Raw genomic sequence first — 22,049 nt, forward strand, 5'->3', positions numbered from 1 at the left:
TGGTGTGCTTGATGTCGAGCACAAGGATGGTCAAGAAGGCCGGCAGAAGTGCAAATGTTGGATGGAGGGTTTTGTAGAACATCAATCTTTCTGTAAGCGAAGTGGAACAATGCCCGAAGAAGTTGTCCAAGACTTGGCAATAATTGATATAGTGTTTCATTCTCGGAGATTGAGACCCCTAATCGAGCTAGAGGCACCGACAGAGACAACAGAGAATTGCTGTCCTTGCAGTCGATGCGAGTACAGCATAGCCTGATGAAGAACCTGGCCGATGAGATGAGCCCGTGCTAACGTCCATGAAGACGATTCGTGAGCCGTCAAGATGAACCGGGAAGGCGTACTCCCAATCGAGGCGGACCTGGTGGACGCGTATTCATCGATTGATTGTGTTCGTGTCAGCCGGTACGGAGTACAGGAGGACTTTTCTTCGGTTGAAGACGCTGTATATGATGCCTGTCAAAGAGACTACTCGGCACGGTCGTGGAATTGAGGCTCGAAGGACTGCCAGTCTAGGCGATCGACATGAATCGAAGAATCGAATATATAGTCACAAAGTGAAGTCTCAGGTGTCACTCGAATGTGTCCCAGGATCCTGTGAAGCTTTTCGTGCTGCGAGATTGCGGAAGATCGGTCCTACTGAACCCCCTTTCACTGGGTACATGTCTGAACCCACGCACTGGCAATGATGCGTTAGTACAGCATAAGTTTGTGCAGATACAATACAGAAGGTTAGCCGAACATGGACTTCTCTTTGAACTATGCCACCCCTTTATGACTACCGAGGTACGAGTCGAGCGTCGCCTGAATTGCAGCATGAGAAATCGCATTTCGAGCCGGTACGCTCCAACCGGACAGCCAATGGGCATTGAGCTGGATTGACGAAACGTTTGATGCTGGTAGAGGAGGTTGGGACTTCGTAACGCCTGCAATGCAGGTTGATCAACAGAAGAGGCCAACGGTCGAGCGGGTTCTCCAGCACCCTTGAATCAGGTATTTCTAGAGGAACTCGGGGATAGTGGAGGATATTTGCATCTGGCCTGTCACACTTTGCATACCATCGTACAAGGGGCTTCTGCATGGTGCAGATCGACTTTTTGGCACAGCCGTTCTTCAGCCTCACCGAGAGCCTTTCACCAAGGAACTTCGTCCATTCTCTTCGTCGAACTACGAGGTAGATCGGGTTGCTCCCAGACGCCTCATCATGGCTCGACTGAACCATGTTGGCTGCAGATGGTACCCCAAACCTCAGTTATCCCCGATTCGAGGCGGCGTCTCATACCGAACGTGATGTATGTTGCGCAGTCGACCGTTAACAAACGAGCTCTTCCGCGGATCGTCAGACCGACGTTCATACGACACGCCTGCTCAAAATCGGTACTGGTGATGAGCGGAGTTTGGATATCTTCGGCGACGATCGAAGCGCGCCGCCATACGCCATTCTTTCAGGTACTTGGGGAGAAGACGGAGGTAAGGTCACTTCCAAAAATCTGGAAGCCAAAACATACGAGAGCAAGGCTGGTTGTGAAAGGATCGGTTTTCGAGACGACAAGCACCTTTCCTAGGGCTCTTTGGCTTATTGAAGAATGGTGTTAAACTAAAGCGCGCGGCAAGGCGCCGAAGGCACATCCTGACCTATAGAACGGCCAAGCGATACAACGGGCTTGCAAGGATTGGAAAAAGGGTAAGCGACCACCACATACAGTCTTCTGTTTGAAGAACCAATTCTTAAAACAGGTAAGTGAGGGCTCCATGTTTCGACTAACCCCCGGGCGCTTCGCTCCTGTTCCTATTCAGTCAACACACATATACATTGATAAAATAGTACGTATATGGCCAAGTTATCATGTCCGCTTTTGTTTTCAAGATAGAGACTATTAGTTAGACTGGACTAGATCATCATCATCAATCTTCACGGCGTGGACGGAACCTCCACATGATGGACGCTGAAGCGGCTGTGATGCCGCCCCCTGCACCGTACAGGTATGAGCCCCTGGACTCCCCGATAAGCATTCGGCTGCTGGACTTATTGCCTGGCGCCGAACCGGATCCTGTCCATGTCGTTTTGCGCCAGGTTGAGTTGCCCGAAGATTCGGATACGATTGCCATGGCTAGCGAGGCATATTACACGGCGTTGTCGTATACCTGGGGACCACCAGATCCACAGTTTTTGATATACGTCCAAGGCAAATCGTACCAAGCTCGGGCGAACCTCCTGAGCGCTTTGAGTCACTTACGGGACCGTCAGACAGTCCAGACCTTTTGGATCGACGCTCTTTGCATCAATCAAGGAGATGTATACGAGAAAAATCGCCAGGTCAGCCTCATGGCAAGGATATACCGCACGGCGAGAAAGACGAGGGTATGGCTAGGGAGCTCCACCGACCAAAGCCTCATGGGAATTCAGTGGCTTGCGGACGAGTGCGACGATATTTCCAACCCAGCCTACGATCTTCGCGCTGCGCCAATACAGTCGCTGGCTTCCTTGCTGAAACAGGCCTACTGGTCTCGAGTGTGGATAATACAGGAGTTTCTACTAGCACGGACGATTGAGCTGCAGTACGGCAAAGTCGTCGTCGCCGGACATAATCTCGAAAAAGTTTGCCTCGCTATGCGACACCTCCTGCCGCAAAGTCAAGCGACAGCCTTGGTGAATCAAAGAACAGCTACACTCAGAGGTGACACCCCCTTGCAGAGCCAGACGCTTGAATCACTCATTCGAACATACAGCAGTTCTGAATGCACAGACCGGCGGGACAGGGTATTCGCCCTTCTTTCACTTGCCGCCGACTGTGCCTCGGGCACCGGTATGAAACCTGACTATGGAATTACCCGGTTTGGCTTGCTCATGCAAGTGTTAGAATTCTGCAGGCCAGAGAATCCAGTTGAGTTCATCTCCCTCTTGCTCAGAGCTTTGCAAAGGCATGAAGGAGACGTCCACTGGGGAGAAGCTTTGGAATTGTGGACCCAAGGAACACTCTCGCAGCTGGATCCGAGCGTCTGGGAAGGATGTAAAGCTGCACCGACGCCTCGGAACAGAGTCAAGCTGACACACTTCTGGACAGCCTTCAGTTTCTCCCGAGATTGGATTCGACATCACTCGTATGTAGCATCTTTTCACAGCCACTCTGTTCCGGAGCGTGTTGAAGCGCTGGCTAGTTTCCTAGCCTGTGACCAACGCGCTGGCAGCTCAGCAGGATACGAAAGCATGGTATATCGGATCGACGCTGCTAATATTGCTGTGAGACTCCACAGCTCCCACTTCGGCATTCTGTCTCGCAGCGAACTAGAGGCGGTAACGAATCCATGCATGTCTCTAACGCTTCACAGAGACAGTAGACAGTGCAACAGAGTCTCCTGCTCAGGTCCGAAACAAGTTCAGAATCTTGAGGCTAGCAGGAAGATTAACACACAATTGTATTCGCTGAGGATGAGAGCCAACCCGTAATCTCGCTCAATCTGCAGATATGGTTGTCTTGGTATCAAAATCATTAACTTTGCGATGAAAGGACAAATCTGAGCTTCAAGTCCAATCTGTGGATCTCAAAGCGAATCCATCCGTTCTGGCAACATGTTCAAGCTTATCGTAAAAGACATCGTCATCATCGCCATCGTCCTCCTCTTCACCGTCACTCGATACGACCACTTCCGCTTCTTTCCATACGTTTGCTGGTGATTCCACTAGTGTCGAGTCTGTGGTTATTCTTTTCTCGCCAAAAGGTTTGATAGGCGTCGCAGGGCCTTGTGCGCGCTCTTCGGGATGAGACGCAGCTATGTGATCTTTGAGTTTCTTCTCGCTGGCGACTCCGTTCCGATTGTAAATGCAACCAAGGTATGGGCAGCGCAGCTGATGAGTGGACTCGTGCGCGTCACGCTCCTGAACGCTTCTAAACCCTTGAAGACCACGCGGACAATTGCTTGTTCGGCAAATCAAGATGTCGGAGCCATAGGTCTTTTTGAACGACTCTAGCTCCTTCTCTTGTAGACCTGGGACGGAAGTTGCCTGGAGCAGTTGCATAGAAATCTCGTCATACTTTCGGCGTATACTTGTCAGGGGATGTTCGACCGAAGCTAGGCAGGACCAAAATTAGCAGCAGAGAACCTACTCAAATATTGATCTGTGGAATGACTCACTGGCACTCATCGACTCTGCCGGTGCAATACGCTGTGGCAATTGATCCACCAAGGCAGATTTAACGAACGTGCATGCCACTGGATGTTCGCTCAACGCATCGCAGCGGCTGTCGAGGCTTGTCTGCGAAAAGTCCGATTGGGGTAGCTGCGAGATCTTGGATAACGCGAGCGCCAGATTCTCGAGGGCCTGCAGTATTTTCGCCCTCAGCTCAACTTGCACTATTTCTTTTTCAGAGAGGTAAGACAAGAGGTGTTCCGTCCAATTCTGCACAGCATATCGACAAAGTCCATGGATGCCTTGGCCAATCTCGACGCGTCGTGATTCGTCGTCAAAGTCGGCTGCAACCAAGTTAATACCATGGTTCAGGAGATACGCCAGACAAGAAAAGGTAATGTTGCATCGAGCTTCCTCTAATCTGAACAGAGGTTGATGTTTGAGCAAGTACCTGAGCCGAAGTCAATCTTGGCACCTATTACGGAGGGTGTACATGGAGAAATTCTGACATACTCTTTAACGGAAGCATGTACAAATCTGATGGTTTCACCGCTCCCACTTTCCACGAGGGGTTTGCAAAGCTCGACTATATGCTCGAAGCCCCGTTTATCGCAATCTATCGTCGGGTGATCAAAGTCCAGGGCTATGGCATCTTGTATCTCATATCGCTTGAGATATCTTGGGCTACAAGCCAGCCATTGGAAAATGCGCGACGCTCTGTCTCTGTTAGTCTGCGACAACTGCAACCGAAATCTTGCAAAGATCTTGTCGTATCTGTGAAGGAAATTAGTGAGCGTTCTCATTGTGGGCTTTATCAGATACTGACACTTGATCAAGGCCTTCCGGGAGATCCTCGAGAGCCTTTTTCAGATCCCCGGGCGTGTATGTATTCTCCAACATTGTCATAACAAGACGCACCCATAGGAACATTCCTGCAAATTGTCAGTACATTTGAAGGGATCCAGTCACGACTTACCACCAGCCTTAGTCACCAAGGTCTGCCGAACTCTTTCTAGCTCCGACGCATCAAGACTCTCTGCATCTTTGAAAAGCGGGCTCTGTTCTATTTGGGCGCCAACAAAAGAGGAAATTGCACTGCGGACAGCTGTTTGCTGTTTACCGAGATCAATGGAGGTCCTGTTTCGTAGCTTTCGAGATATTTTCAGTACATCCTGGCTTGATATCAGGACCTTGCAGACGCTTGAACCAGTATCAACCTTGGTGACGGCGATCATCTCATCCAGAATCTCCTCCTGTTGTTTCAGATCGCATTCGTCCAGCCCGTCGATGATAATGCGAACGGAAGGATAGGCCGATACCGCAAGGTGGAGAAGTTCCCGAATTTTTGGTTTGGAGGACTTTCGGTGGCCTTTGTTGATGAAGTCAACCTGAACAGCTGCGCAGAGATGTGGCTGGCCCCGTATTAATTGCCATGTCAAGGATTGTAGTACAGATCGGGACTGCTTCGATTCAGGGAGCGAGTCGCTGCATAACACATACAAAACCTTTGTCCTTTGTGAAGACTGAATCTTTTCAATGAGCTTCGAGCACAGAACGCTTTTGCCTGAAGACACATTCCTTAGTGCATTTCCGATGCAGTAGAACTACATGGAACAAAATACTCACCTGAACCTGGGATGCCCTTAAGCCACAACACACGGTGATCATTGCCATTTCGTAACCACGATTCAACTATGCGATTATCGTATATCCAGTCACAGCTATCTTCATGAGATTTGTTCCGCAGCACGTCGAGCTCCTCTTCTTGGTCAAGTGTAGAGGCTTCAAGCCAGAACTGTGCATTTTGAAGTTCGCTGACCTTGCGATCTTCCTCATTTCGCTCCAATTCCTTCGTTGCTCTGTTACGAGAGTCTCTTGTCTTACCTATATCTCGAGAGGATTGCGCAGTCCTTAGCAATCGTCCACAAGTATTCAGATCATCGAGATATATCCGTAACCACGGCTGGAGACGTGCCCAGGAGGTTTGGAAAAAAGAGTACCACCCTCCAGCAGTGTCAGTGCAGCATGATCATGCAATCCGTCATTACCACCTACCATGCCTTCGAAGAACTTCATACGTGCGTCGGTGGAAGTCAAGCAAATCAGCGTAACAGATTGCGAAGAGCTGTTGTGTCTCGCTGCTTGTGGCATCCCCATCTTTTAAGTTGCCAAGTGAGGGAAATGCCTGCCCAATGCGTTTATACGCCGACACCAACTCTTTCAGGACAGCTGGCTCCTCCGAGCATATCTATCTGAGGTGAGTGAATGACGCTTTTCGACCGAAGAAAGAGGCAGACTTCAAGCATCAACTTCGCGGGCCCCTGGAGTTGTATCAGTCAAGTGGAAGAGTCAAGGACCCTTGGATCGTCGCACTTACCCAAGCCCACGCCATTGTTGTGGTGTCACATACAGCTCTCGCAGCTATTGAGAACTTCTCCAGGCTGGCAAAGAAGTACTCGAGCCTCCTCAAATTACAAACCTCCTTCAGGTTGAGCTCGATCTGTCGAGCCGCATTTTGCAAGTCGAAGAGCGTCGTCGACCGGATTGCAGTGGCATCTTGTGCACTAACAGTGTCCTCGAGGTATCTGCGAGCATCGTCAACCATCATAGAGGCCTCGGGGGCCACCTCCTCGCCGATGTCCATCTCAACGGCCTCGAGCGAACGATCAGACAGGAGTACATGCGCGGATCACAGTGGTGATTGTCTGCCATCGACATCCATCAGGATGCTTGCAGAATCGCAAGACTTAGTTAGGATTGCACGTTATCGATGACATGGATGGCAAGCGTCAGCAAAGTCGGGGCGCAGCCGTGAGGATGGCGCAGCTACGGTGTTTTGGTACAGTAGCGACGGCCCTTTGGCCAGTGGCAAAAGAGGTTAAATCAACTTCCTTGACAGTGAGCACAAAGTTCCCTACTCAGTCTGAATCTTCGGCACCGACTGTCGGCATCATAGCAATTTCGCGAGCATGCATGAAGTCTGCGCTCTAAATCAATTGCACCCGCGCGAACACGCTCAAGATTGGGATGGGTGGGCATAGTGAGGATGGTCTTAAATCCGGGTAGGTCTTGCTTGCGTCATTATCGATTTGCCCTACTCATCATTGGGTGCCAGGTACCTGAAGGCGATGCTCGGGCTGCCTCAATCGGCCATTCCCTCAACGAAGTCGAACGGTCCATGCGCCGATAGGCAGACAAAATGCAAGTTAAACGTTCCTCCCCCTCCAACAACAGGCTATCGAGCGTCGCGCGAACGTGGCGAGCCGCCCTCCAAGCGAAGGCGGACCGACGAAACATGTCGTGACGATGCCTTTACTTCCATCAAGCAAGATATTGGCGACTTTATATGGATAGACCAAGACAGCCAGTTCCACACTGCGCCTGTTCCACCTATCGAGGCTGTCAGCGCAGGAACCGAGGTGGAAGACCTCTTGAGTATCCTGCGCTTCCGAGATATTGGCCCCCAGACAGTCGCTCCTAGCTTCGAGGATGAGACACTCGAAAGCATTCGACGCATTCTCGCAGATGAGGATGACGCATTGTTCAGTCCAGCGACGGGTCAGAGCAACGGTTGTCAAAGCTCGGAGTCACCTACCGAGGAGGTCTGCTTTGGAACGGTCCGTGCCGTCAACAATCTCTTCGTTAATACTAACTAATAGACCACTCGCTGACTTGAGCGTTCCAGGTGGGCCCGATGCCCCTAGCCTTGAACCCCGATAAACCCCCCGTGTTGCCTACAACTCTTGTCAAGATACACGTGTTGCACAACGTCCGGCTCGATTACGATGATGGGTCGGTATTTCTCGACGATGGCTCGATCATCGGGCAGCTCGACTTGCGAACTGCTGAGATTCTTCGTGAGCTAGATTCGGATGCCAGGATATCGATACAGGTCCGCTGTGTCTTATCACGCGCCGATACTCAAGGCCCAAAACATAGGGATGGCCGTCTCTTCTCGGAAGTCCGTGCGACCCTGGCAGCAATTATTTACGGCCCTTATCTTCTGTACGACCAAGTGGGAGACTTTTTCGAAGACTGCGATGTCTGCCTGCAAGACCCTCCAGCCGGCTGTGCCCGAAACGTTCGATATAGAAACCCACACAAGCTCTGTGGCCAGGATAGCGATGCTCCAATGACAGTAGACACAGCACTTCTTGCCCGTCATGACAATACAGTCAACCAAGAGCTTTCAACAGAACATCTAGACCACCTAGACTTTAACGGGGATCTTCCCGAAGCAGAGGTACCGTCAGCCCTGTGCACTCAACTCCATAAACACCAGCGGCAGGGTCTCTATTTTATGAAAACGAGAGAGCGTGGCTGGTGTGCGGAAAATGGCCTCAAAGATATCTGGAAAACGACAGAGGTCTGTGGCGTCCTGATGTATTGGAACACAATCAATGATGACGTCCAGGAGGAGCCGCCTGAAGAATTCAGAGGAGGGCTTCTGCTGGATGACATGGGTCTGGGAAAGACCTTGACAGCCATCTCGCTCGTTGCCTCCGACTTGGACAGCGGTGGCACTGCTGGAATGCTCGCTTGGCCACGATCCTTCCACCCATGCAGCCAGGACATGCGATGCACCTTGGTCATTGTGCCTCCGCAATTACTGCAAATGTGGGAAGAGCAGCTGTCTACACATTTGCACCCAGGAAGGATGCGTTGGACCAAACATCATGGTAATCATCGTCTCTCTCAGCTCTCCCAAATAAACAATTTCGATGTGATCCTCACCACCTACAACACAGTCGCATCGGAGGCCAAAACCTCAAGCATTCTGTTTCAAGCTCGCTGGCGCCGCATCATCCTGGACGAGGCTCAAGAGGTTCGCGACCCACATACGCAGACTGCGAAGGCAGTATGTGCACTGAAGGCAGACAGACGATGGGGGATCACAGGCACACCTATACAAAACCATCTCACCGACTTCCGTGCACTTCTACAGTTTCTTAGAGCACACCCTTATCACGACCAGACAGTTTTCGCGAGAGATATTACCGACATCTGGCAGAAGACCGATCCCGAAGCTGCAATGCAAAGGTTAATGCGAATCATCGCATCCGTGAGCCTTCGTCGGTCGAGGAAGGCTCTTGTTCTTCCTGCCCGAATCCACCAAGATACCTTTCTACCATTCAGTCCAACGGAGCTCGAACTGTACGAGCCACTGGAGGCACAGGTCATGAGCATTCTCAACCAAGAAATAGCATCAACCGATACGTCCACGAAGAGAAACGCTTTGAAAGGCCTCAATTCACTCCGTCTGATATGTAATTTTGGCACCCTTGCAGACATGAAGCATTTCAGACCCTATGTTACCGAAGCTCAAGAGATTTTCGACAACCTGCTGATGGCCGGCGATACCTCCTGCTGCAAGTGCGCAACTAATATAGCATCCGCGACAGGACCAAGCGAAAATTGCTCAGGCGTCCCGGCATTCGAAGTGCTGACAGGAGAACCTGCTATATCTCACTGCGAGAAGTACCTATGTGGGAACTGCAATCTTGAAGCTCAACACAATGATGGTTTCTCCCTGGGGTGGTGTGGTCACAGTCCGCCCTGTACCGTACAGACCGTCCGAGTCACCGATCCTTCGTCATATCTGCACCGACCCTCTGTCGACCAGCTGAAACTCGGCGACTATCCCACCAAGATCCGAGCGCTGATCAATGATCTGCAAGCTTTCCCGACTGCAAAGTCCGTCGTGTTCTCAGCATGGCGAATGACACTAGACCTGTGCGATTATGCACTGTCACTTGCCTCCATCCCCTTTGTACGCTTTGACGGCACAGTCAGCGAGCCTGACCGCAAAGACGCACTCTCTCGGTTCAGGACTGATCCAGAAATCAAAGTCATCCTGATCACCATCTCATGTGGCGCAGTCGGCTTGGACCTGACTGCCGCTAACCGTGCTTACATCCTGGAGCCGCAATGGAACCCGACCGTCGAAGATCAGGCATTCGCTCGCATTCATCGCATGGGCCAAAAGAGACCTGTCACAACAATTCGATTCTTGATGAAAGATTCCTACGAGGAAGAAATCGTCCATGTACAGAAACAAAAGCGTGATTTTGCTGACTTGCTACTGAGCGAGAAGAAAGGCAAAAACGGCAAGGGAGTTCAGAAAGATATGTCCCTTGCATATGAGACCGTTAAACGTCTAATTGGTCGGCGGTGACATCAAAAATGTTGCCCCGTGTAGCGAAACTGGAACTCATGCTTTACATGATTGTATTTGTTTTATTTCGCAGGCGTTGAAGCATTATATGACAGAAGAGAGATACCCATGATTTTTATTATACCCATAGAGATATTAACATCGAAATGCTTGCAGATACCTTATACTGTATCATGTTCATTCCGGATCCTACAACACTATCCTTATCCACGCACCACGGCTGCGAACCATCAGGCTGCGGAAGCCAGCCACTCCAATACAACACACCTCCCGTCGTCACCCTTTCAGCTAGATATCTCGGACCCAGCGTTTTGCAGACTCGTTTGTCCTGCCGAAGGACGTTGTCGTCGTTGCCGTCGTTGCAGACCAAGAGCAAAATACGCAGCGAGGGTGTTGGCTCTCTCGACACGGTCATTTTCTCATCTCAAATGTTCGCCATCGGAAGATAGCGAGCACAGGAAGCAACATGATTGCCAAAATAGCCTAGCCAGCCGGCATAGGTGCTGACCAGAAAGTCCGACCAGATCTGTCCGGAGTTAGTTGTATGGGACACCCATTTCGCTGAGTACCTATGTCTATAAGAACGACACTGGAGGAGGGAATCTAGAGGGGATACAATAGAAGGGTGCCTTTAGCGGTACAGAAAGAAGGGGGTAGAGTAGAGCCCTGTCCCAGGGAAAGAAAACTACTGCAGAAGCGGGCCATGTCCACTGCCTAGCGAGCAGATATAGTGTGAAAGTAGGTTAAACTGAGACACGTCGCTCGCCAGGTCAAGGTGATGTGGAGGATGAGCAGGCGAGTGAGTAGGTAGCAAGGGTGAGAAGAGAGTTTGTGAGTTGAGAGATGGTGAGTTGCGAGGTGACGGTTGTACAGTATGGACGAGCTGTAATAAAATAAAAGATCCACCCAACAAAGTTTTGAGAGCCGAGAGCTGGTTTGGATTCCCCGTGCCCTTGGGGGGCAAGTTTTCCGACTTTGCGCATAGGCGCCATGCCATGTCTGGCTGGGTTCCTGCGCCGTGGAAAGAATGAATACCTACCTACCTACATACCTCTCTCTGTAGGTAATTCTGGCCCTGGTCTAGGTCCTCCGTACTCTCTCTCTCTCGTACCCCAAATCCATAAAGCGGGTGACAACGTCATTGCTTGCAACCTTTGAACAGAACTCCGGCGCGGCCTGGCTCAAAGGATTTCCGGCAAAATGGCACCACCGACGAAGCGACGTCGAATTGAACCTACTGCCGTCGAGGAAATCACCTTCGATCCCGCTGCGAGGCAGGATTTCCTGACGGGCTTCCACAAGCGAAAATTGCAGAGGGCAAAACATGCACAGGAGGCGGCGGAGAGGAGGGCCCGGGAAGAAAGGATAGCGGAGCGCAAGAAGGTAAGAGTCATTCTGCCTGTACCGATGCCTCTGGGCGGTGTGTCGAGGTCGAGGTCGAGGTCGAGCGCGGGCGGACATTTCATTCGAACACTTTACTTCCCGACGGATTAAAAAAAATTTGAATACTGACTTCTGTACCACCCACCACCACCAGTTACGAGAAGAGCGCAAGGCCGAGTTAGAGCGTCATGTCCAACAGGTCAATGCGATGCTGAGATCGGCGTCGGCGCTGAATGGCGCGGAAGATCAAGGGACAGCGTCATCGAACTCCGACGAGGAATGGTCAGGTATATCGGGCGAGGAGCCTGCACCCGTCGACCACGAAGCAGAGTACATTGATGAAGACAAATATACCACCGTAACGGTAGAGGCTATGGACGTAAGCCGAGAGGGTCTTTTCAAGGCCGAGCAAGCCAAAGACGAAGGCCACAAAACATACGAGCAAGAAACGAAAGTAGGCCAGGAGCCAGGGAAGGTTGCAAAAAAGCCCAAGTGGACCAAGGAGAAGCCAAAGGACGGCTCGGAGAAACCCAAGCGAAAAAAGAAGAGAAACTTCCGATACGAGAGCAAGACAGAGAGGAAAACGGCACGGTCCAAGGAAAAGTCCAAAGGTCGGAAGCAAGCGCGAGAACGGAGGGGTGGTGGATGATACGTGTTGGTATCCTTTCAACAAACTGTCAACGCTCGTCAATTACCGAATGCCCATGGTATCGTAGGTATGTGGTTGTCTATGCATCGTGCTGCCATCCATTGCCACACAATATCTCTCGTGGCCCTGTTTACACGACGTAAACACCCCTTGTGCTCGTCCAAATTAAATGTTTCCCATGCTCTGCTCCAATTCTTGAAGCTCCTTTTGAAGGTCTGCGTGCTTCTTGGCCATCTCCTCGTATTTGGCCTCCCATTCATCGCGTGCTTGTTCCAGGGCTTGAACCTTGCGCTCGAAATGGCCCGCCTTGACATCGGTTTGACGCAGTCTATACACAGCGTTAGCAAACGTGCAGCATCGTGGATTGCCTGCAATCTTACTTCTCGCTGGTCTCTCTCAAAGTCTTGTCGGCAACCTCGGCTTCTTCCTCGAGGACTTGAACTTTCCGCTGGAGAGCTTCATTGAGATTGCTGTGTTCTGAGGCTTGGCCAGCCGCGGCTTTCGCGTCTTTGATGGCTGTTTCTAGTTTCTCGACCTCGGCCTCCAGAAGGCCATTGCGGTGTGTGAGGGAAGTGATCTCTTGTTCCTTTTGAAGATTATCTTGCTCCAACTCTTTGACTTTCGCCTTGAGTTCTTCGGCCTTTGCAGCGTTCTCATCCGCCTCGATGCGGAGAGAGTTCATTTTCTGCTGGAAGTTAGCGAATGCGGTCGACATGCTGGCGATGTTTGGTGCGGTGCGGTGCGCTGGTGTTGGTCGGTGTGCAGCAGGACGAAGTGCAACAGGAAAGGATAAACAAATGCTCATAAAAGTATTGTGAATTGGACTGGTCGAGGCAGCAATGCTAATGCTGTGGCAGTCTCGATTGAGTGGTGCCTGCACACCACAGTGAAGGCAGGTGCGGTGGTTAAGGGGAAAGTGAATAGCACACGACTTGGACTTGCCTCCTTGATACGATCCATGGTGAATGCTTGCTGACAAGAATCCAAGTGAAGTGAACCAAATTCCCAGATCAAGATGATACTGTATGCGCCAACGGGTCGATGGGATGTGAACGCACAGATACAATTGTTGGTACGTGTATGTTCAGAAAGGAGAACCAACAGGCGGTCACATTAATTCACACAGTCAGGAGTCAGCTTTGCAGGTGGGATGGAGGGGGACAGTTCAAGGGGACCGGCTGTCAACTACAGGCCAATGACAATCCGCCTACGCGTCTGAGACTCCAGGCTTCGCCGTTTGCGTGTTTAGGCTTTGGTTTCACTCTTCCAGGGCCCAGCACTACGCGCCGGGAGACGCCGGGGAGCGCACAGTAGGCCACGGCTGCTTGTCTTAGGTAAGTTTTGAAGAGCCCCCAGGCACGCTAGGCGTCCCTCCCAATGCCCATCGCGCAGTCCGTGCTCGTTGCGCAGGCAACCAAGATCAACACCTTCACTCGCTTGCCTCGCGCAGTGGTAAGCTCGCGAACTCCCTACAACGTTCACCAGAAATCTACAAACACTGTACAACAGAAATAACAACAACCGCCATAAGGCGTCTCGAATCATGCTAGCTGCTCGCGATCAAGAGAACATTGTGCACGCACGCCAGACCGCAGCGGCAGGGAAACCTCTGAACCAAAACATCCGAAGCCTCCATCCGAAGACGCCAGGAAACTTGAAAACACCCTTTCGAGTTTCCAAAAACGATGAAAATGCACCCTTCACTTTCAAAGGACAACGAGGCCTGAACAAGGATGGTCCGAGTAAATCGGACAAGAATTCATTTGTGACGCCGTTAGGTATGAAGCCCAACAAGCATTGTTGATCAACTGCTAAGTGAGAAAGCACCGCGCAACAGAGCACCTCTCGGAGCAAAAACAACCAACGCCAAAGCCGCTGCATTCAAGACTCCTGCGGCCGCACCTCTAACCTCCAAACCAGGCCACGGTGTACCAAAGCCTTCCACCGCCCGTCGTTCCGGCCGGTCTAAAATCGTTGTGTCTCGAGCGGAACCAGCAGAAGCCGATGTATTGACAGCACCGCACGAAGAGGATGATGAACCAGACTATGGTTATGCGCCACCTCCACCAGTTGCACTTCCGGACCCTCCGTTGGACTTCAATTCTGAGGAGTTCCCTCCTCCGCTCACTAGGGAAGAACTTTCCAGAGAAATCGCAGAGTTGTACTTGAATTCGCCGAAAGACGAGAACGGCTTCTCTCTCCGTCTGAAGAAGGAGCAAGAAGAATGGGAACGATTTGACGAAGAGAGAATCAAGCATACTCTAAAAGTCACAGACATGCCCGTGGAATCCCCCGATAGACAGGTTGATGCTATGATTGCCGCAGGGCCAAAGAAGCAGAGACCTCCTTTGTCAAGAGTTGACAGCATGCAAGCCAAGTCAGCAGCAGAGGCGCTTTCCGAGCCTCAGCCCCGTCTGCCCTCGGCAGCACTGAGGCCAACACAAGCGTCTGAACAGAAAAGAAAGGGCATTCTTCCAAGCACCAAGCCGAGGCATTTGAGTACGTCAACAGTATCTGGCGCAGGCCGGACTACTCACGCTGCTGTCTCGAAGAACACTATTGGGTTTCCAAAAGCAAAGAAGCCGCCCTCCATCATCCCCAAAGGTGCAGGGACGGACAGATCGGGGCCTATTTCTGTGAAGAAACCTGCCAAGGTTGACCAAAGCAAGATTCATCCCAAAGACTTCCGTGACCTCTATGGGTCTCCCCCTATCGAAAGTGACATGTGGTTTCGTCTGAAGGAGTATGAGTTGCTTGAGAATGACGAGGACAAGGATGCGGATTTGGTTGATGACTTGTTCGAGCCAGATTTTTTCCCTTTTGACAATTCTAAGCTGGATGATGAGGACTTTCAACTCCCCATGCCTGCGTGAAGTGCCGACTCAAAGCATGGACTACTTCATCCATGTATGTACGACTGTTAATGAATCACGATATTGATACCCGCACTGAAAAAACATTGAGGTGTATTGGACTGAGACTCAAGAGCTTAACTCACACATGGCGCATCCCGGAACAGCATGTGGGATCCGCTGTACGAGTATTTAGCATATAGCTGCTTGAATAACATTTTGGGTCTTCCGAAGACACTGTCCCTGCCCGTCGTGAAACGCATATGTACAGTCCACTTTGTCCTACTTGAGATGGTTTTCCTTGTCTAGACTGTGGCTCGCTGATCCCCTTTTTGTTTATGTCCAAGACAACGGGAGAATATCAACATACAGATGGCTCAATTTTTTACGGTAACTGATCGACGCCGCCGTTTACACCCCCATTGGCGGCTTGCTTGGAAAACTCCTGGGTGGGCTCGGTGACGGTAAAGTTCCAGCCAAACTGGTCCTTCACCTTGCCCTGCTGAATGCCTTTCAGGGTCGTCAGGAGCTCTGTGCACACCGGCCCGGGCTCGAGCTTATCATTCACGGGGTATTCAAAAGTGTCCCCGCGAGACTTCATGGTGATGCTTTTGATGGGGACGAGCGATGCTGCGGTCCCAGCGGCCATCACCTCCTTGAACTCCGGCAGCTCTTCGTATGCAATGCGCCGCCTCTCGACGTTGTATCCGAAGACATCCTTGGCGATCTGGCACGCAGATTCCGATGTCACGGATTTGATGACATTCTTGCTGTCCGGGACGACAACGGTGACCTTGTCTCCGTCCTTGCGCACGCCGAGGAAGCCCGAAGTCGAGAACTCGTCAATCTCGGTTCTGGTCTTGCTGTCAAGGTGCAGGGTGATGCCGTAGCCAGCGTTGCGGGCCTTTTCGCTGTGCCGCAGCACGGGCGCATAGTTTCCACCAACCTTGGCGCTGCCGGTACCCTCGGGAGCAGCACGGTCAAAGTCCTCCAAGATCAGAGCATCCACGGCGTGCACGCCGTGGTAGACACCGGTCGGCATGACGAAGACCACAAACGTGTACTCGTCCGGCGGGCTCAGTCCGAGCTGCGCGCTGGAGCCGAAGAGCAGCGGCCGGATGTACATGGCGGCGCCGGTCTCGTGCGGCGGGACATACTCGGCGTTCATGGCCACGGCGAGGTTGACGCTCTCCACGAACAAGTCCTCGGGCACGGGAGGCACGGAGATGTACTCGGCGGATCGCTGCATGCGCTTGGCGTTCTGGTCGGGTCGAAAGATGGAAATGCTCCCGTCGGGTCGGCGGAAGGCCTTCATCCCTTCGTAGCATTGCACGCCGTAGTTCAGGCCGGGGGCCATGCCGTGGATGGACAGATGGGGAGACGTTACCCAGCGCGGTTTGCTCCATGTCGGATTCGACCCGGACGAATAGCGGAAGGTCGATTCGATGTGGCCGTTGACCTCGCGAACCTTGAAGCCAACGTTGCTCCAGTCTGGTAAAACGGTCAGAACACCTCAGAGTGAATCACACAAAACGTCGTCGATTCTGACTCACCGATCGTGCTGACGGGAGGTGGAGGAAAGGGTGCCATGATGGTGGTGGTGGTGGTGGTGGTGGTATGTGTTCTTGTAAGTACGAGAAGTCTGTAGACGGGCAGAGTCAAATTGAGGTCCCTGGTTGTTTGCCTTTTGCGTTCTTGTCAAGGGCGAAAGAATCGACAAGAAGAGAAATATAAAAAACGTACTATGCTCGGTTAAAAGTTTGTTCCTTTACAGCAAGTACCTCGTCTCTCTAAGAGTTCTGTCCAATACCGAACCACCAAGAGGCCGTTGTAAGACGTAAGCACACAGACCCTCGACGGCGACACGTCAATCGTTTTCGCTACGTTTAGGTCCACAGTCAGCGAAAAGGTAGTCGTCGTCTTACTTCAAGGTTTCGTGAGCGGTACCACCTTTTTTGCTGTGGAGGGCCAGCGAGATCGGAGTCTGGGGGTGGAAAGGCAAAGTGACGCCGCCTTAGTAGATCTTGTCCGAAACAGGGAGTTTCTCGGTGCCGTTTTAAGCACGGCACATGTGTCTCGCCTTGGAGACTGACCACTGTTTAATTCCCAGACACACATGGTGGTCTGCTTTGCCAAATGAATCATCTGAGTGACTGAAGCTGTTGAGGAGGCCGGGCGTATCAATCTCACTGACTTTATTTTCCATTCTCCATAAGGGGTACACTTGTCTCGACTGCTCTACCTCTCTATCTTCTGTCTAGTACAACCCAAACGTAAACAAAGCGGTGCTCGCCCATCATCATGCCTCGAGGACCTCCTCCTTTCCTTGTCCTCATTGCCGCCGTCTCTCTATTCGTGTGGTATGTCGTTTGGACGGCCGGCCCTCCTCGCGACATGACGGCATTCTCCTACTCGGACAAAATCCAAGAAAAGATCAAGCCCAAGCTGTCACAACACTTCGCCCCCATGGCGGACGATACCGAAGTTGTTATCCATGGCGAGCATGTGATGGGTAAGCTCGGGAACGAGACATTGAAAGCTGAACTTGGTCGTGCCGCGTGGAAAGTCTTGCATACCACCATGGCACGGTTTCCCGACAAGCCGACGCAGGACGAACAGGATGCTCTGAAAAACTACCTCTTCCTCTTCGCTCGACTGTATCCGTGCGGCGAGTGTGCCGAGCACTTCCAGAAGATCCTCAAAAAGTATCCTCCACAGACATCCTCGCGATCCAGTGCTGCGGCGTGGGCGTGCTTTGTACACAATCTGGTCAACGAGCGCAAAGGAAAGCCGATCTTTGACTGCGCCAATATTGGCGATTTCTACGACTGTGGTTGTGGTGATGATGAGAAGGATGCAATTTCTGCTGCGGGAGCGAAGAGCAGTTCTGTTGCCGCCGGCAAGCCATCGAGGCATGAATCTGTTGAGATCGAGGTGGAAGGTCCCACAAGAGGTGGTTGAGGTTGATGAATGTGGCTCCTTTGGTTTCAGCCTTTCAGCTTTTCATGGGACGCTGGAGGAACGCGACTATCCTCGAAAGATGGAACCTCCATGTACACTATCAGCATAACACTCGGGATATGTCGACGGACCCAAAATCCTCTACGATTTCGAGCCGGCGAGGGTAAGTCGTTCAAAAGGGAGCTTCACACCTGTCCTCCTTGATGCGCCCGCGGATTCTATGTTCCCTCCCTTCAATTCTGGTGGCCAGAAATGGACTGCTTGGGGTGTTTCTTGCACAACACGGGTTTTCGGCATTTCTCTTGAGCGTCAGTCGTCGGATGAATCGCAGACATATATTCCCGTCTTCTTCTTGAGTTGTCTGGGTTTGAATCAGCGATGGTCTGTCTTCTGGAATGGGTGGCTCTGAAGGAGACATCGGTCTGCGGGTATCGGAAGCTCGGTCGTCTTGAAATGGGTTGAGGGTTCGAAAACCGACGTCGAAGAAGCACCTGGAAGGAACGTGCCAGACATCGTCAAAGGCCGGGTCTGGAAGCTGAACTTGCGGTGATGGCATGCCACGATTAGAGCATCTTTTGCATGGATATATGAGCTGGATATTGACATCTTTTACGACACAGCCTCTGACGCTGGGCGATTCACAGAGTGTATCGCGGAACCGGTGCGTCGCCGGATGTTGGCAGAGGTACACGTATCGCTTTGTGGTGCACATGGTCGAGCCTTGTATCCTTTTTCTTTAAGGACCGGTATCGGGTGACCGTGGGGGTGTGCGTTCTATCCTTTTCGATCAGCTCGTCACTCGAGATCGTTGTTGCTCGCTGGCTGGTGGTGACGGATGTTTTCAAGTGTTTTGAATTACAAAGTCCTCCGTGTTCGAGGAGCATTCAAAGTAGGACGACTCGGACAGAAAAGGAAAAAAGAGATCTTACAAGAAAAGCATGACATTTCAGCCAAATGAATGTTGTGGGCTCCAAAAGGTCCTCAAATGCCTACTTCCCAAGATCAAAATTTTAGGCTCGAAGAAATGGGAAACGTACTTCATGGTTTCTTTGTCCTATTTGACCATCCATTCTTGAACTGCCTCTTCTCAAAATAGGGCTCGGGAACAAGAGCCACAGGCACACCCTCTCGCCAACAAAGCCCGCCCATAACAAAGAAAAAGAGACAATTGTTGCCGCGATTTGTTGGGGATGTCGGGACCTTTTTTTTTTACTCCATCCTTTGTTACCGAACGCCATGCTCGTGCCGACGCCGAAGGGCAGTACGGTAGATATCAAGTTGGCGGGTTTGGGGGTGTGTGTGTGTGTGTGTGTGTGTGTGTGTGTGTGTGTGTGTGTGTGTGCTCCGTGGGCTCTGTCTGGTGTTTGGGCCTGCACCGGGTTGAACCAAAGATGAGAAAAGCTTGAAAGACAAGAAACAAAAAAAGGAAGTGAGAGAACCGGTTGCACATCCCGTAGTATTGTAGAACCGACTCGTATCGCTCTGTGTGTTTTGCGATCAGGTCAGGTCAGATCCTCCAAGGTCGTTTGTTGTCTTTTTTTCTTCTTCTTCCTCGGGCACCCCCATACTCAGGTCTCTCTCTCTCTCTCTCTCTCTCTCTTTTCTACAAACGAGTAAAAGCAGGGATGTAAATGTAGACTAACCAGGTAGGCACGCGAGGTTGACAAAACGTAACAAGGCAAAAGACACGTTGACGGAAGAGAGGAGATAACATGACAATATTCCTTTTTGAAGTATCACTACCTGATTTTTGATTGGGGGTCATTTTGGTGAAGCTGTCTTCCTTGACCAACAACAAGGGGAGGGGAAAGGGGAACGAGAGATAATGATATCAAGTGTCCGTCCACTTTATGGATGGACACCCAGCCATCCATTCGATCTGATCTGGTCCCGTCTTCGTCTCTGGTGCCATTCTCGCCGTCGTTCCGTTCCGTCTCGTCGACCCTTTTTTTACTCCTTGACAAACGGCCTTTCAGGGATAGGATAGGCAACCTGGGCCGACATGGCGACCAGGGCGGAACTCTTCCCGGTGGCCTTTGGAGACTCGCCGATAAAGTTGGACGGGAAGCCGACGTCCAACTCGCTCTGGGACTCGAGGTACTTGATCTGGTCGTCGGTCAGCCTGAGGCTGAGGGCTTTGATGTTGTCCTGGAGGTGCTCGACCTTGCGGCCGCCGACGATGGGGACGACGTTGAGGGACGTCTTCTGCATGACGTAGGCGAGGGCGACGGTCGACAGGCTCTCGAGGCCGTGCTCGGCGGCGACCTTTTCGAGGGCGGCGCTGATCTTCTCCTCCTGGGCCGTCTGGGTGTCGCTGAACATGTTGCGCAGCCCTTCGCCCTGCTGCTTGCGCGCCTCCATCTGCTTCTTGGACTGGAACTTGCCGCCGCCGATGACGTCCCACGGCGCCAGCGCCATGCCAAAGTGCCGCGCCATCGGGATGATGTCGCGCTCAAAGTCGCGGACCATCACGTTCCACCGGCCCTGGTACACGCTGAAGGGCGTCTTGCCGTGCGCCCGGGCGTACGTGTTTGCCGCCGACACCACCCACGCCGGGGAGTCCGAGATGCCCAGGTACAGAACCTTGCCTTGCTCGACCAGGATGTGTAGGCTGTCCATGACTTCTTCAATGGATGTTGTCCAGTCCTGTCGTAATTGGGTTAGCAAATGTTGTGTTGTTGGTATAAAAAGCTCTCACGGAAGAGATCCAAGGCAAAGTCGTCAACAGCGATACGAAGGAGCAAGCAACGCTGTCTCATTCTCTGGCACCACTTACCCACCAGTGGACATACAAGATGTCGATGTACTCGGTTTGAAGCTTCTTGAGTGATTCGTGCACCGAAAGATACAGACTCTTCTTGTGGTTGCCGGAATAGTTGACGGATTTTCCAGCACCGAGGTCGTAATTGCGGTAAGCCGTGGTGTACCTGGAAAACGGACACCATTAGCATTAGTATTGTAAGCGTAGATAATTTACTAGGTGTTTATCGCTGGGATCTTACTTGGTAGCGATGACCAGCATGTCTCGGTTCTTTCTCTGGGTCACCCATTCTCCAATCCACTTTTCGGATTGCTCATCCTGATAGTTGTTCTGTAGTTGTGCGTAAAGGCTCGTTAGATTTTGATTCGAGTCATGTGAAGGGCAAACACAGGTTCTTCGAGGTTTTCCCGCCGGGGGGGGGGGGGGGGGGGTCCCGGGGATGGTGAGTGAGTGAGTGAGTGAGTGAGTGAGTGAGTGAGTGAGAGTGATTTTGGACTTACCGCCGTGTCGATGAAGTTGCCTCCAGCTTCATAAAAGGCATCCAACAGCTTAAACGACTGCTCCTTGCTCATGTTGCCCATAAACTTCCACGCGTCACCGATGGACATGGCACCGAGACATAGCGGAGACACTCGGACTCCCGCGGTGCTGGAGAGAACCCTGTACCGGCCCAATTCGGTGGGTGGTTCAGGAGCGGGTTTGAAGAAGTCCGACATGGTTCTGGCAGTGTGGCTAAGAGTCTATGAGGATGGAAGGGGACGATATTGTGTGCCGAGAGGATGAAGCGGATGAAGAGAAGGAGGACTGATGGTTGACGAGGGGATAGACACGGTCAATATATATATCTATATAATATGCGTCCCTGTCTAGGTGGACCGAGGTCTTAAAAGGGGATGATGGTTCGCGACAAGTTCGATGCACATACTGTATGGAACTTCATAACTTCTTCCCTACCTGACTTTGCCCTTAGCGCTGGAGGAGTTGTCCTCGAAACTCTCACTATTAGTCCAGCCCTCGTAGGCCAATTCGGCAAATGAACCATACAATCGAAGCTCTGGGCTGGATGTGCCTCTTCCATCGCATTCCCCACATTATCCCTTTGTAACTTAGTCGACTGTCCCAGCACATCGACAGGCGAGTCT

General features: G+C 51.7%; 9 protein-coding genes across 9 annotated transcripts; 5 read left to right on the forward strand and 4 right to left on the reverse strand.

Annotated features, from left to right (window-relative positions):
* Nucleotides 1–1,936: 1,936 nt before the first annotated feature.
* PV08_05060 (uncharacterized protein) lies at nt 1,937–3,107 on the forward strand (the record flags this gene model as incomplete). Its single annotated transcript, XM_016379404.1, has 2 exons — nt 1,937–3,008; nt 3,070–3,107. The coding sequence occupies 2 exons, from the start codon at nt 1,937–1,939 to the stop codon at nt 3,105–3,107; spliced, it is 1,110 nt and encodes a 369-aa protein (XP_016238081.1).
* Nucleotides 3,108–3,520: 413 nt separating this feature from the next.
* PV08_05061 (uncharacterized protein) lies at nt 3,521–6,770 on the reverse strand (the record flags this gene model as incomplete). Its single annotated transcript, XM_016379405.1, has 9 exons — nt 3,521–4,068; nt 4,132–4,577; nt 4,640–4,900; nt 4,953–5,058; nt 5,103–5,690; nt 5,753–6,130; nt 6,182–6,374; nt 6,424–6,447; nt 6,504–6,770. 9 exons carry the CDS (start codon nt 6,768–6,770, stop codon nt 3,521–3,523), a joined length of 2,811 nt encoding a protein of 936 aa, XP_016238082.1.
* Nucleotides 6,771–7,254: 484 nt separating this feature from the next.
* On the forward strand, nt 7,255–10,301 carry PV08_05062 (uncharacterized protein; the record flags this gene model as incomplete). Its single annotated transcript, XM_016379406.1, has 2 exons — nt 7,255–7,743; nt 7,812–10,301. 2 exons carry the CDS (start codon nt 7,255–7,257, stop codon nt 10,299–10,301), a joined length of 2,979 nt encoding a protein of 992 aa, XP_016238083.1.
* Nucleotides 10,302–11,501: 1,200 nt separating this feature from the next.
* PV08_05063 (uncharacterized protein) lies at nt 11,502–12,333 on the forward strand (the record flags this gene model as incomplete). The annotated part of the gene is made up of 2 exons (XM_016379407.1): nt 11,502–11,684; nt 11,839–12,333. 2 exons carry the CDS (start codon nt 11,502–11,504, stop codon nt 12,331–12,333), a joined length of 678 nt encoding a protein of 225 aa, XP_016238084.1.
* A 165-nt stretch (nt 12,334–12,498) lies between these two features.
* On the reverse strand, nt 12,499–13,048 carry PV08_05064 (uncharacterized protein; the record flags this gene model as incomplete). The annotated part of the gene is made up of 2 exons (XM_016379408.1): nt 12,499–12,661; nt 12,714–13,048. 2 exons carry the CDS (start codon nt 13,046–13,048, stop codon nt 12,499–12,501), a joined length of 498 nt encoding a protein of 165 aa, XP_016238085.1.
* Nucleotides 13,049–13,876: 828 nt separating this feature from the next.
* PV08_05065 (uncharacterized protein) lies at nt 13,877–15,206 on the forward strand (the record flags this gene model as incomplete). Its single annotated transcript, XM_016379409.1, has 2 exons — nt 13,877–14,111; nt 14,158–15,206. The coding sequence occupies 2 exons, from the start codon at nt 13,877–13,879 to the stop codon at nt 15,204–15,206; spliced, it is 1,284 nt and encodes a 427-aa protein (XP_016238086.1).
* Nucleotides 15,207–15,570: 364 nt separating this feature from the next.
* Nucleotides 15,571–16,775, reverse strand: PV08_05066 (branched-chain amino acid aminotransferase; the record flags this gene model as incomplete). The annotated part of the gene is made up of 2 exons (XM_016379410.1): nt 15,571–16,676; nt 16,739–16,775. 2 exons carry the CDS (start codon nt 16,773–16,775, stop codon nt 15,571–15,573), a joined length of 1,143 nt encoding a protein of 380 aa, XP_016238087.1.
* Nucleotides 16,776–17,486: 711 nt separating this feature from the next.
* PV08_05067 (uncharacterized protein) lies at nt 17,487–18,146 on the forward strand (the record flags this gene model as incomplete). Its single annotated transcript, XM_016379411.1, has 1 exon — nt 17,487–18,146. The coding sequence occupies one exon, from the start codon at nt 17,487–17,489 to the stop codon at nt 18,144–18,146; it is 660 nt and encodes a 219-aa protein (XP_016238088.1).
* A 1,950-nt stretch (nt 18,147–20,096) lies between these two features.
* PV08_05068 (uncharacterized protein) lies at nt 20,097–21,623 on the reverse strand (the record flags this gene model as incomplete). The annotated part of the gene is made up of 4 exons (XM_016379412.1): nt 20,097–20,792; nt 20,923–21,073; nt 21,149–21,237; nt 21,408–21,623. The coding sequence occupies 4 exons, from the start codon at nt 21,621–21,623 to the stop codon at nt 20,097–20,099; spliced, it is 1,152 nt and encodes a 383-aa protein (XP_016238089.1).
* Between the last annotated feature and the right edge of the window lie 426 nt (nt 21,624–22,049).

This window comes from Exophiala spinifera (genome assembly GCF_000836115.1).
Source record: "Exophiala spinifera strain CBS 89968 unplaced genomic scaffold supercont1.3, whole genome shotgun sequence".
In the NCBI taxonomy this organism is placed as follows: domain Eukaryota; kingdom Fungi; phylum Ascomycota; class Eurotiomycetes; order Chaetothyriales; family Herpotrichiellaceae; genus Exophiala; species Exophiala spinifera.